The 14,616-nt window shown below is 36.9% G+C and overlaps 1 protein-coding gene across 5 annotated transcripts in view; it reads right to left on the bottom strand.

The window, feature by feature from the left end:
- The window catches only part of SUGCT (succinyl-CoA:glutarate-CoA transferase), a 337,763-nt gene that overhangs the window by 318,526 nt on the left and 4,621 nt on the right, over positions 1 to 14,616 (bottom strand). For all 5 annotated transcript variants that reach the window (XR_005827518.1, XR_005827517.1, XM_040591739.1 and 2 more), the window contains exons 4-6: positions 11,429 to 11,514; positions 10,594 to 10,644; positions 4,856 to 4,976 (exon numbers count right to left, since the gene is read on the bottom strand). Coding sequence is in view for 3 of the 5 variants with exons in the window: in XM_040591739.1 (XP_040447673.1) it covers positions 4,856 to 4,976; positions 10,594 to 10,644; positions 11,429 to 11,514 (258 nt within the window). In the remaining 2 variants the exon portion in view is untranslated. The remainder of the gene's footprint in view (positions 1 to 4,855; positions 4,977 to 10,593; positions 10,645 to 11,428; positions 11,515 to 14,616) is intronic.

The raw sequence follows: 14,616 nt of genomic DNA, 5'->3' as shown, positions 1-14,616 counted from the left end.
CTGCGACAAAAAAAAAAAAAACAAGAACCAAGAAACTTAAAGACATCTTGATCACAGCTGCTAGACATGTTTTACTATATGGTGAAACTGATTTCTTCAAAACTTGTTTATTGATTGCATTCCATACCTATGAAGTTTAAACTTGAAAGGAATATGGTTCCAAAAATAAGAAACCAAAACATTCCAGATGATATCCAGTCTCAATAATGAGTTAACCAATTGGATAAGGGAAGTAGTGTCCAGTACTTTTTTGTAATTTATTAAATGAATCAGCTATGTCTTCAGCATATATGCTAACATGAAAATCAAAGAAAATAAGAAATTAAACTTGGAAAAACATTCCGATTCTGACATACTGGACATGTTTATTTCTTGATTACCTACTTATTATTGAATGTTATGCCAAAATGTCTGTCTACATATTCTCACATCTAAAATGTAATACAGTTCATGACAGTCATTAAAAATCACCAACACAATTTTGTCTGTTAACAATAGTCATGATAAATAAAATACATCCTTAAAAAAAGCGTACTCAACTGAGTTAAAAAGTATAAACTACTCCTATCCTCTGTTCAAAGACCTCAGAACATAATTCACGCTATATTGTGAATCCATTAAATTTCACAAGACCGCAAACTAGAGAGGGCTTGGAAACGAACATATTTCTATTATCTCTTGCACAGCCTGTACAAGAAATGCCAAATGATGGATGAAATCCCACTGTTTAGACGTAAAAGGGGTTACTGTAACCAAGATGATTTGTCTCAACCGTTTTCAACATTTGGGAAGACAACCAGTCCATTTAATTCAGTGTTCTAGGCCAGCACATCTCTTACATCTGACAAACAATACTGCTCTCTGCATCTTCCTTAACTCATATTTTCCGTATCCCTAGCTAGGCATTTTATATACACATAACTAAGGCATTACCAAATAACCTTAGATTGTGTTCTTAGTTTCTTTCTATCCCAAATATTACATCTGAGCTCTCAGGAACCTACTAGATTCAGTGTGTCTCAGTTCATTCTGCTTCAGTACCAGTCCTTATTTTCTTACACTGTCACAAGCATAGCTCCTGTCTCAACTCAGGGGAACCGAGCACTTCTTGGTGGCCCTTTCAGAATGCAGTTACCTGCTTTCTGCACCAATCTCTCACAAAACCAGCCATCCAACTCAGATGTCTCAGCTTACAGAAACCTGGGTTTTGGGTCAAACATTGCAACACCCAGCATAAAACATCCAAGTCACTGCTCTCAGACAAATTTCTGTACTGAATCCCACTAGTTTCAACAGGCCTCCACAACCAAGAACCCAGAAGAAAAAGAAAAGCACTTGAACACCATGAATAGCAAGCAACATGGGTGAGACATGCCTTGCAAAAGTAAAGGATTGCCTATTAGGTTCACTGTTTGCTTTAGAAAATGAAACTGAATTAATTGCTATGTTTACATGAACAGCTTGATGTATTCAGTTACATGTGTGTGTTTTCACTGGCAAAGTTATGACATGTCTTAATAAAACACAGGATCAGACCAAAAGTCCAAAAGTTCACCTTGCTTGGATGTAGTGCTACAGGTGATTTATAAATACTCATTTACCAATTTGTTCTAAAAGTCTTTTATATTAGATGTTCAGATTAACAAAGTTTTCCAACTTGATCCCTTGCAGAAAATCGCTCAAGTACGCAAACTCCCTAACCTTCCCCATAATAAATCATGGTGTACAGAACTTGGCTACCATAAAGATGTTTTAATGCTTTTACCAACCTCCTTTGCTGTTTGTCTAGCATTATTTTTGATGGAAAAACAAACAAACAAAAAAGTTCTCTTGGTCTCTTTCCATGTTTTAATCTGAGCTCCTAATCTAAGCCATTTTTATCAGTAAGTATTTTAACTATAACTACTAGATCTCCTCGTCACTGTTCATTGGGGTTTTTTTTTTAAGCTAAGCATTACTACATCAAACCTCTTCTAGTTTCTTCCTGTCCTCCTTTGGAAAAAAAACAAAAGGTATATTTGAATGTAGTAGAGTCAACCACAGCACAAAACTGTTTTGAATTGTAGTATCTAGAATCAGGCCACAGAGCTTTTAAAAATCAAGCAGCAATTTTTTCTTAAATCAGTTTTTTTGCCATAATGGGGCGGGGGGTGTGTGTGTGCGGAAATTACTTCCCAAGTATCACCATCATGCCTTCTCTGTGACAAATGCACATTTGGTCCTAGTCTGGTTGCTTCTTTTAATATGCTTAGATTGAGATTTTCCTATTTTCTGCCTTGACTTAATTGGTTTATGATCTGTCTTTTTTCCTTTTTTTTAAGAGTATTAGAGATTTTGCCTTTATTCCTAGAAGGTGCATCATCCTTAAATAGATGTTCCTTGTCACCTGTTGGATGTCCAAGACTTAAGCACCTATAATTGAAGATCCCAAGTTGTTTTATAGGCATCTGACAAACACCACTTACCTCTTACTTCCCAAATACCTTCAACCTCGAATGATCACACTCCATGAATAAATAAAAAAGAATCTTTAGTTATGTATTTTTTTATGTTTGTGTTTTTCATTATGTATAACTGTAAACTGTGATATTCAAGCTTTCAACAGCAAAATTATATGATCTTTGTCCAATTTGTTTTCACAGCAAGATGAAAGCGTGCAAGAGGTGAAAGCAGAGGCAAGTAACTTAGGAGTACAGTCACTGTTTCATGTGCAAGTATATAATTACAAAAACCAAAGTTTACCTGGAATTGAATTTGATGAAAGATGCAAAGAGCAATGAGAAAGGATTCTGCAAGCAAGCCAGCAGCAGAAAGACAGCTAGGGGAGACACGGACCTACTGCAGAATGGGGCAGGGAAACTGGTGACAAAAAGACATGAAGAATGCCTTCTTCGCCTCAGTGTTTACCATGAAAGCCGGCCCTTGGTAGTCCTAGGCCCCCGAGATTTGAGGGGAAGTCTGCAGCAAGGCTCACCCTCAGTGGAGGAAGTTAAGGAGCACTTTAAACAGAACATACAGAAGTATGCACCCTTGTAGCAAAGGCAGCCAACAATATTTTGCAATGCATTAGGAAGAGTATTGCCAGCAGGTTGAGGGAGGAGATCCTTCCCTTCTACTCAACACTGGTGAGGCCACACCTGGAGTACTGTATCTAGTCATGGGCTCCCCAGTGCAAGACAAATACGAAATCAGAGGCATGTTTACCACAGAACCACACAGACAATTAAGAGACTAGACCACCTGACACGTGGTGAGAGGGCGGGACAGGTGAGACTCCAGCCAAACCAAGAGAAAGCACAGGGGGATTTTAGCAATGCATATAAATAGCCAGTGGGTGGGAATGAGCAAGAGGAAGCCCAAGCCAGACCCTTCTCAGTAACACCCACTGACAGGACAAGAGGCAACAGACAAGTTTTCCTGAAGATGGGAAAAGCTTTTTTACTGTGAGGATGATCAGACACTGGAACAGGTTGTCCAGAGCAGCTGTGGAAATACTCAAAACCCAGCTGGACATAATCCTGGGAAACCTGCGGTAGCTGACTCTGCTTGAGCTGGGGGGTTAGACTAGATGGTCTCAAGAGGTCCTTTCCACCTAAACAATTCCATGAATCTGTGAAATTAAATAGTATCTTTCCTTAGGCCCTGACTTCAAGTACAGATTTTGTTTATCAGTAAACTACAAAAGCACTCAAAAGTTAACATGCAGTACGAATGGAAAAACAGATTTACCAAATCAAAGGCCATTACCTCACATAAATTGTATCTTGGATATAATTTTTATTCTTTTTCATTAATTATGGGTACAGCAGCTAAGCAAAAAATAAATATCCAAAAACCACTTGACAAATTCCAGTTGTGAGATTACATGCATAAGCAAATATGAAAAACATTGTGGTAACTAGCCACTGACCAACCTAAAAATGTGTTTAAACGAAGAGATTCTCAGCAAGCCCTGAACTGCCTTTCTGCTCTTGTCTTCTTCAGACATTTACCATACAAACATGATATATACGTCACAATAGACTGAAAAGCTATTTGGTTCCTATCAAACAACATCAATACAGAGTAACTAAAAAGCCAAAGCCACTTATTCCTCAGAAATTCAGAGGCATAACAAGTTTGTAACTAAGACTTTAAACCAATCTAAAAATACCTGTAACTTTCATGCTTTCATTTAGTTCTATTTTAACAGTAGACTACATGCAGGTGTCCTTCCATTTTAGTGCTTGATCAAGATTTTTGGGGCATTTTCAGTTGGGGTTTTTTTTAAGTGATTTTTCAGACTTAAAATTATTTTTACATGTATGCATTTCCTGATATTCATATGTTTACTTTCCTTTCATTTTTCCCCAGCATTTATAAGGTACCTATAACTGTTCTACCATTTCAGTTATCAGGCAACAGAATGTAGTGTACAACTTCCATGAACATATAACCACGCAACTGTGAAGAGAGAGGTGCTTCAGTAACAAACACTAAGGTTACCAGACTGGAAAGCTGCAATATGTAAACGGATACATTAGAACTGCTGGAGGCAGGGGGAAGAAACTTTTAAAAATATCTGAGTTTTCAGCTAGTGCAAAGGAAAATCCAAGCAGCCCTGCCAACCCTGGCTCCTTTGAAGTCAACAGGAACATTCCAGGCTGGCATGGTAATGCCACTGTTGAACAACTTACAAGCTGTCGTCATGGTTGCTACCTCCCAATTTTTCTATACCTGTTTTTGAACTGAACAAACTCTCAGTCTTTCAATTGATCTTAACCGACATCAAAATAATATACTTGTATATTACCACATGACTTTTAAAACTTTTCCTGAAATAAAGGAAATAATGAACACAAGCAATTGAAATTACCTGTTATTGAGCAGTACACTATGTGAGGAGCAATCTTCTTAATGTCTTCATAACCTAGACCCATTTCAGCCAGTTTCCCAGGGATGTAGTTTTCCATGAAAACGTCAGACACTGCTGCAAGCTTTAGAAAAGAAAAGGACAAGTAAGATTTGTTAATGAACTTCCAAAACTTCAATAAATTCCTCATGTAACTTAATTTAAAAATCTCACTAATCAAAATGGCTCCAGTCTTTCTGACAAAACTTACAAACCTAGAGAGATTTTTCTTTACCTGTTAGACCATGCATCTCTGCAAACTACATATTAGAGACACTGCATATCTAGAAAGACAACTGTCAAAATCCTAAAGCAACTAGATGAAACTATGATAAAATTACATTATTGGTATCACATCTATGTCCCACGACTTGATGATAGTTTACAGAACAATCATCACCTTTACACCTGCCCTTAGAATATATTAACCTTTATCCTTCACGTTTTCTCCCTTCTTTTTCTCAAGCTATCTCTACCATAGAAATAAACTTAGAGATTATTTTTCATTTTAAAATCATTGAATACAATTATTGTAACAGAAGACACATATCTCATTTCCTGTATGTAGAAACAGAATAGCGAGCCCAAAAATTTTACTGGGTTAAAATGAACAGTCATCTCAATTAGAATAGTGCTGTCACGCTCTGCAATGCGACTTTCTCCATCGCATCTAGATGAATGACCTAGTCCAAAAATCCACTGAAGTTAAACATTAACATATAACCTTAACGGGCTTTAAATTGCATCTTTTTATCTTATAAAAGTTAAAAATACACATATACAAGTTTCAAGACGACTAACACAAATTGAGAACTCCCAAAGCAAAAGAACCACACACTGAAAGATGCATGCCTTGGGGCCGTTGAGTATTTTTTCTTGGTCGCACCCCACTCGCCCCCTGGAATTTTTGGAACTATTCCCTGACAGGTACCCACGTTTGTGCACACATTTTTAAGCATAGCCTAGGACATTTAGTTTCTTAACGCTATTTGCAGCTGATGAGCGTCACATTCTCTGAAACTACCATGTTGATGTCTGCTTAATACATACAGTATATTAGACCAGCTTCTATAAACTACTGTCATCATAACAACAATCAAAAGCATTTTTTGTTCTAGCATGCAGGCTGTTCAGCTGAATGTAAGGCCAAAGAGGGTGCCAAACCAGGAAGCATTTTAACAAGAAAAATAGAAACTGATTCTTATTCAGACAAGGTACCACACCACTTAAAAATGGGTTAATGGGATGCATGAAGGAGACATTAACAGAAATGAAGTTCAGCATACAGTAAAGGTGCATTTTAAAATATGTTATCAACTATTTTTAAAGTTGTTTTATCAAGAACCTGTAGGACTATAGCAAAATGAGAAACAGTCTCCAGATTCTTAAAAAGCATTGCTGGGTTTCAATGTGGACAGCTGGCTGGTTTGTTATTTTGCGATTCCATAGAAGTGAACAGAACATAACTTCATGGAAGTTATTAAATAACAGGCATTCGTCACAGGAAGGTTTTCAAGAAGATCCAAGTTTCCACAGAGCTAAAGTGTTTGCTAGTAAAAACAGAAGTAGCTCAGACTGATCTACAGCTGTCCCAACCCTGTGTGCAGGACAGCAGATGAGGCCACCAAAGTAAGGCAAGTGGAACACAATAGGGGCAAGCTCTTTATTCTCTAATAGTATGCCTTTATGCAAATAAAGTCAAGGGGGGTTTCATTTTCTTTTTAAATCCTTCACAGTTCATACTTTTCCAACTGGTAATGCTACAGCACTAGCTTAATTCATTCAAGAGACAAAATCAGATAGAGCTTTTGTATTGTTTTCACTGGAACTGTATAATCTATCCAATGGGCTAAAATGGTTTGAGAGTTGTTTATCTCATACTAAAGAGCTACTACGAGCCACTGAGGAAGAAAGCATGACATACAGTACTATAACATAAAAAGCACCACACCTTTGGGCTTAGAAATATACATGGGATGGCAACAACGCTAAAGTCTGATACAATGACTTGGGCCCAGTTTAGCAGTATATCTACTCTCCGAAAGAAATGAACCTGAGTTTTCAAGACATCCTACAAATGCTGCATCAGCTCTGCTGCTAAAGTTTTCATGACGCTTGGAAGTAGTCTTCAATGCATAAAGGCAGCAGTCTGTGCTTAGTACTTTTTTTAATGCTCACTGAACCAAGCATAAGTGGTACTACCACTGCAGAGAACTGGATTCAAACTCTGATCCAAACAAACTGTATGCTTTTAAAACTCAAAGGGATTTTCCATCTCAATGGGGGTTTAAGTCCACTGTCAACTGAAATGTCACACTTCCACGTCCTACAAAGTGCTCTGAACATATCACTTGTATTTAAACCTCTACTAACAGAGCAATACAACACAGACCTGAGTTGGAATACTACGTATTCCAGATAGGACACTGATATGCTCAATGTCTGTGCCTCAGGAAAGAAAAAAAAAAAGACATCATGCATGCCAAAGTAGTCATTAAACTGAATTACAATAACAAATAATGACAGTCCTAACTTTAAAAAGCTAACTAATCATACCTTTTGGAAGTTCTGTTTAGTTTTTTAGTTTTTTTACAAAATCTCCACACAAAGGAGAATGTGCACACTCACACACACACTGTGTATTTGCATGTGTGAATAGTTTGCTTTATCAAGTGAGACAGCATGCATGAGATGCTGACCTATCAGCTACAGGTAATGAAAGGGAAGGAGTGCCATCAGCTCCCAACCAATGGAATATTCCCAAATTCTTCACGAATAGAGAAGTTAAACAGTTAAGGCTAAATACTCAGGAGAAAGGTATCATCCTCAAGGTTCTTAAAAGAAGCTTCTGACAATAACTGCTGAATAATGCTCTAAAGAGATATTGAGCCGTATTACAACAAAAGGATGTCAGAGCATGGGACTGGTGCACATACCAACACTGAAGTGAAAAAAAAAAATTTCATTCAGGTAGACATACAAATATTTGGGAAGCAGTTAATAGCAAGCCAAAAGCATTAGGAAGGAAGACAGGGCTACAAGTGGCACAGAATAAATAAACATAAAAAAGATGACCAAATAATAATTTTGTGGGAATCATGTAATCTTGTAATTATGAAAGAGCAGACCTTGGACAAGCATTTTGTAGTGCTGTGCCAAAGGAAGAAAAGCAGCCAGGACTCCTGATAAAAAGATTTCTTCAGCTTACTTGATACTACTGACTGAGTTATCATGGCTGTCCTTTTGTCATATACCTGAAAACTCTCTACTCCTTTGTTTTTAGTATTCTAACCATGCTACCTTTCTTAATGAAAATTTGTAACTTTATTACCTTACTTTATAGGGCTTAGGCTCAGGACATGATTCATATTTCTGTATGAGTAACCAGTGTCACAAATTTGAATTTCTTCTTGCCATCAATCGCTTTACAGACACAAATACTATTTTTCATAGTAACAATTACATTGCTGAACAACCCTCAATTCTATACACATCTGTCCTGATGTTTCCAGGAGACAACTGAAAACAAAAGCCTGTTATAGATAACTTCCCTTTACATATCCTTTTTAACAAAACTCCAAACACAAGTAGTTATATTCTGGCTCCATTTGAGATGCAATAATGGAATGTCAAGACCTCTGCACCAAATACTTCCAAAAAACTACCACCCTAAATCAAGCAAAGTGACAAACAACTCCACAAGTGGAGTCACATTTCAGTAATGCCTCATCACTTCAGTCCACAATGTTGCTATATCACAGATAAGGATGCCATTGATTTAATGAACAGAAAGCTGTAATGGTTATGAAAGCAACTCTTCTTAAAAGAGTAACAAGCTAAGAAATAACTTTCTCACAGGAGATTGCCTCATTTCCACAGCTAGTGTGGTAAATATTTAACAGAGTTAGTTCTCTCACTTCTGATTCCATAACATCACATCTTAGCAAATAATTCTCCTACACTGCTTGACTGTTTCAGTGACATCAAGCTAAGGGAAAAATTAATATTGCTGCTGGCAGGAAGCATTTGTCTGTAGCTCTAAATACTCTTACTGCCAGCTATCCCATCTTCAGCATCATGATGGCTCTACACTACAGTGATACAAGAGATCTTACTAGCAGGAAAAGGGTGGGAAGCCCAGTACTGAGCTGACAGAAAGGATGCACAAATGAGAGAGAAGAAAGCTGATAACTTTGATTCAAAAATTATGTGGGATTTGAACTTAACCAGATACCTGAGCCTGAAGTACAGAAGCTGTATTGCAAATTCTTAAGTCACCAGACACTCAACTCCACGGACCATAAAAAGGTTCTCCATATCACAGGCGGAAAGCTATACATTTAAAACCAGAAGCAATCAGTAATCTTCCTGCACGGATGTCAAGATGAGAAAAGGGAAACTTCCTAACCACAAACAGTGGCAGTCACACCATAAGCTCAAGCTGAAGCCATCTTTTCTCCAGCTTATCCTGACTCAAAGGCTCAGCTGCCTTTGATTCTTCAAACAGGTCCAGTTCACACACGTGAAATCAGCGAATGTATGGCAGAGAGTACTTTTTCTTTCACCATTTTTAAGGGTCAAATAACAAGCTACTCTTGTGCAAGAGGAACAACTTCTATTTAGAATGTAACTAGTTTATCCAAAAAAAAAATCTGCATTATACCATGCAAAATTATTCCAAATGACTGTATCCATTTCCAAAACCTTTAAAAGATAAACATACAACTTCATAACAAATCAACGATAAATGGTTCTGCTCTGCAAATAGAAAAGACACTACAGAACCCTTGGGTTATAAACTCTAAAGAGATGCTTCATGTGGAAGTCTTACGTAGCTGACAGGGAAGAACAAAGGTAAAAAGTACCAGGCAACTTAATCTATTTGCATTTCAGGCAATATTCACAACAAAAAATACAACCAGACAAATTCCATTTATTGCAAGACACATACAGTCTCACTGTGATAAACTGATTGGAACTGATATTGAAACAAACAGTAACAAAAGCCAGCTCACCCTCTCAGATGTGTTAGTACTGCAGGGCTAAAACCACAGCGTTGGCAAGTAGAAAGTCTTGTATTTTTCAATACATAAACAAGGAATGACAAAGTGCACAGGTTCCACAGAATGTGAGATGTGATACTTTTATTAATTTTTCAATGGAAAAATGGATCACTCTTAAAAGACCCTTACATTCTGAACTCAAGTACTGAAAAAAGAATCCAACATCAAGTTTACCTACAGGACAATATTTCTCAGAAAGACACACAGCAACAGAAGACATGAATACATTGTAACATTCAAAAACCTGCAAACACTGGAGCCCAGTATCTCCTCTTCGTAAACTGCTCACTGACTTCATCAGATCAGTCCAGCTTGAATCTTTCTTACGAAGTAGTACAAGATCACATAGAGCAACAGTAAAAGGAAAGCACTAGGCTGTTAGACTGTTTCCTCACAATATTTCATTTGAGGCTTTCAGTAACATTTTCACGTAAATTTTATATCTAAAATCATTAGAAATTACATTTAACATTGAGACCAAAGGAACAGAGCACAGAGGCTATACACCGTAATGTAACAAATTTTCTTAACTTACCTTTTAAAATTATATCAGATATCAAACTAATACTTGAAATATAGAGTTTATTTTTTATTACTCAGGATCAAAATAGGCACAGTTTTCATGCTACCAAAACGTACCTCTCTGATAAGTTTTACTCCTTTTGAATCTTTCATGTTGATAGCTATACTCTGGGGATAAAAAAAAATACAACAGTAATTTATGTGAAAGCCCTTCTGGTGATTATCAGCCTCTTCTAAACATAACCAACAGTCAAGTTTCACACTACAGCTAAATCAAATAAGTAAATATTTACACACACACCACCTCTCCCTGCTAAAAGGAATTGTTGGTAAAGCAAGCAGAAATGTCTCACCAACATATCAGACAAGCACTGAAACGAGTATGGCAGATGCACAGCTGGAAGCTGCACTGCAGTCTGTTCACTGTATGTTTGCAGAGCAGCTACTGCAAGCATGCATGGGTACGCCAAAAACATTTGTTTCAATGGCAGCAAGCCATTAAACAATTCAGGCATGTCGTGAAACTTCATCTTAAACCTGAAACTTCACAAGCTACCTTTAGCCAACCTAACTGTGGTATGATGCCTGCTTTCCTCCAGCTGAAGCACGTCAACTGAGCTGATGCCCCTGAAAAAAACTGATCCTTCAAATAAAATAACCCTGACTTTCAGCAGTGTTCATTTCCAGTCAATTTGCACCACCAGCTGGGGACATTCAGGACCACTCTTGCTTTTTGCATTTGCCTCAGCTGACCACAGCACCATACGAGGTTTGCAGCCTTTTTTGTTCAAAGGAACTCTTTGTTTTTTCTCCTGAAACTTATTCATCACAATTTAAGGCCAATGTAACTATTGCTCCATTATATATGTTAAGAATCAAACAAAGAACTGTTATGTCTTCAGTTGTAATTACAGAAAACATTGGCTAATGTTCAATGCCACACTCCACTTACCTTTTTATTTCTATTGACACTGAGAAAATAAACACTTTCTGTTCCAGCAAAAGGTGGACCCCAGGCTCTTGTATCATCACCAGCTCCTGAAAGAAATGCCAACACATTTTCGTATTTGTCCAATATCCCACTATGAACAAACAAAAAGAATAAAAAGTTTTCCCCCAACATATTTAAACCACCTAAGCTTCATCTAGCAGGCAGGACAAAAATTAGTTTTTTATATATGTAAGATATTTATATCAAAAAACACCTAAAAGTGAACGTGATTAAGCAAAGTGAACACAGTGCTTGCTAGTGCTGGGACTATTTTTAAGCTTTAAAATATTACTATACAGCCACAAACCACCAATTTATTTGCAGGTTTTTGGTTGTTTTTGTTTGTGGGTTGTTTTTTTGGTGTGGTTTTTTGTTGGGTTTTTGGTTGTTTTGGTGTTTTGGTGTTTTGGGTTTTTTTTTTGGGGGGGGGGTTGGTTGTTGGGGTGTTTTTGTTGTTGGGGTTTTTTTTGGTTTTTTGTGGTTTGTTTTTTTTTTGGGGGGGGGGGGGGGGCACCCAGGGGGAAGGTGGAAGGGGCTTTTTTGTTTGGGGTTTGTTTTTTTACCTTAAAGCACTGCTACAATGTCACTCTTTAAGGCAATCCGGAAGAATTTAGCAGCAGCTCTATCCCTGCACCAAGTCACACAGTGCACATGGTCAACAAGCTATTCCTGAAACACTCTGGACACAATGTCAAGACACCACTGATCAGCAACAACTTGTTAAACTGCACGCTGCTGAACACCAACGAAAGGAAGCAATTGCAAAAGGTAAGATGGCATTAAAGCTGCTGCAGACGTTGATGTCAGTGTATGATTTATGCTTAATTTCCAATTTGAAACCTTTCTTAAATGTCATGAAGACTGGCAATTATTTCAATTAGAATTAAAGCTAAATTTAAATTCAGACATAATCAACATCCCGAATTCTAGCAAGCATGCACATTCCTACATCTATTTCAATAACTAGACTTTATCTACTTGTTAACTTCACGTGAGTAAAAACTTTCCTTAGTGAGGCAACACAGAAGACTCTTTGATACTAGCACAGACACAGAAACAAGCTGAAGGTCTTACATCATATAGCCACTGTCACAGTTGTGCTATACACTGCAGTAACACAAAGTAACACAGTCCACAGTCTACAGTCATTTCAGATCGACTGTGGTAGAAGTTATACAAATGTTTTAATTACTTATCAGCATCTGTACTGTTTAGTATGTCAAAGGACTAGTTTGGTTCAAGCAGCAAGCTTGGGGGGCGGGACGGGAAATATCTTTCTTCTGTATATTACCACTTCAAGCCATTCAAAACAACACATTTCAGTAATACTTTCCATCCAGGATGCTACTGTGGCTACTATCCTTTACAGATTAATACTCCTGTGAAAGTAGATATCCTCTCACAGAAAGAGCCAATTACTCATGTTCTAAAATGTTTGAAATTCAGAATTCTCAGGCTGCCCTTTTCCTTCAGTCACAAAACAAAACTCTAGGACCTGGAATGCATACCTCCAAAACCATTACTTCATACCTAAACACTGACATTTCTCCATTCCTACTACCTAGATACTTGAAATTATACCACTGTCAAACTCATCAGATAGTACAAAATAGATGTAGCTTCTGCCCTGCCACAAAAGTGAAAACATTTGAAACAATGGTGAGTGATTAAGGATGACCCATAGGTTGATGTGTGACTTCGGTTAGACATTCTACATTTTGTTAAATGTTCAAACTTCCAATATTTCCTATTTAAAATAAAATATAGGCAAAGTAATATGTTTTAGTATCTCAAGTGTGTAATTATCTTCACCAGCTCTTTTCAAAAGTAATAATACCAAAAAAGAGAAACTTAAAAAATTGAAACTTCAAGAAAGAAAAAATACATGAAAATTTGCAGCTGCTGTGGCATAATTTCTTGCCTCAAATGCATGATGATGTATAAAACTGAAAGCCAAATGCAGAAAATATTCCTAAAAAAAGACCTGAATGTCATGCAATTTTTTAATCTTCTTGTATGGTCTTAAGAACTAGAAAGTATAGCTATTCCACAAGAATGAAGCATTTTTTATCATTACCAGTCCTCAACAACTCTTTAATTAAGAAGCATATGTGCTAAATGGGAGAAAACCATTGTGTTAAGCTCAAATACACAAAAATAAAATTAATTCTATTTATGAAGCTAACTACCCAGAGTCCAATCAAACTCAGATGGAGCTACAGAAGTTTCTGCATTTGAAACTACATGCTCACAGCTCACAAACCTCAGACACTTTCAGCACTAGCATGAAGATTTTCATCCAAATTCAGAAATCTCCCTTTTCCAATGAACTTCCATCTCCACCTATACAGGAATATCAGATCCTGGACATTAAAGATGAAACTACCTCTTGCAGAAAATAACTTTTGTTCACTTTGCACAATTCCAAAGAAAAATTTCTCCAACCAGGTAATTTTTAATTAACAACCTGAAACTGTGCTGCAATATTAAAATTATTCTCAATAGAAAGTTGATAGGGAAGGGCAAGTCATCTTATACCCTACCAGTCAAGATGCTTGCCTGCCCCGCTAGATCTGTATAATATTACACAAAAGCAGTGCTAACAAACAGTATATATATATTTTTAAATGCTCATATTACCTTTCTTTCCTGTAATAATAAAAATGAAAATAGAAGAATAGAATGTGGAGTCTATTTCCAAAATTAAAGCACCTGTCATTTTATCAGTATTCTAATCCTGAGTAGTAAAATGTATTCCTATTTAAAATTATCTGAGACATTTTGGCTCAGAGGGAACCAAGCTGAAAATTCTGAATTCCCAAATGGGAAAAACACCTTTTCTGTAATTCCTATGTAACTAATTGATGGAAGGATTTGTGTGTATGTCAAATATTGCATGTCAAACACTACACCTAAAACCCTGTTTTAATCCTCAATCCTCTTACCACATGATAAAAAAAAAAAAACCACACACAAAAAAAAACCCAACAAAAAACAAAAAACAAAACCCACCAAACACCTAAGCATTCAGAAGCCCAATTTACAGTCTAAGCAAAGTCCAAACAATTCAAACAAAATCAATTTAGCTTTGAGTGATGGAATAAGACACTTTAGTAAGTGATGACTCAGCACTGTTTTGTACATTAGTA

Source organism: Falco naumanni, chromosome 4 (assembly GCF_017639655.2).
Source record: "Falco naumanni isolate bFalNau1 chromosome 4, bFalNau1.pat, whole genome shotgun sequence".
Classification (NCBI taxonomy): Eukaryota; Metazoa; Chordata; class Aves; order Falconiformes; family Falconidae; genus Falco; species Falco naumanni.
This window is presented reverse-complemented; position numbering and strand designations above follow the sequence as displayed.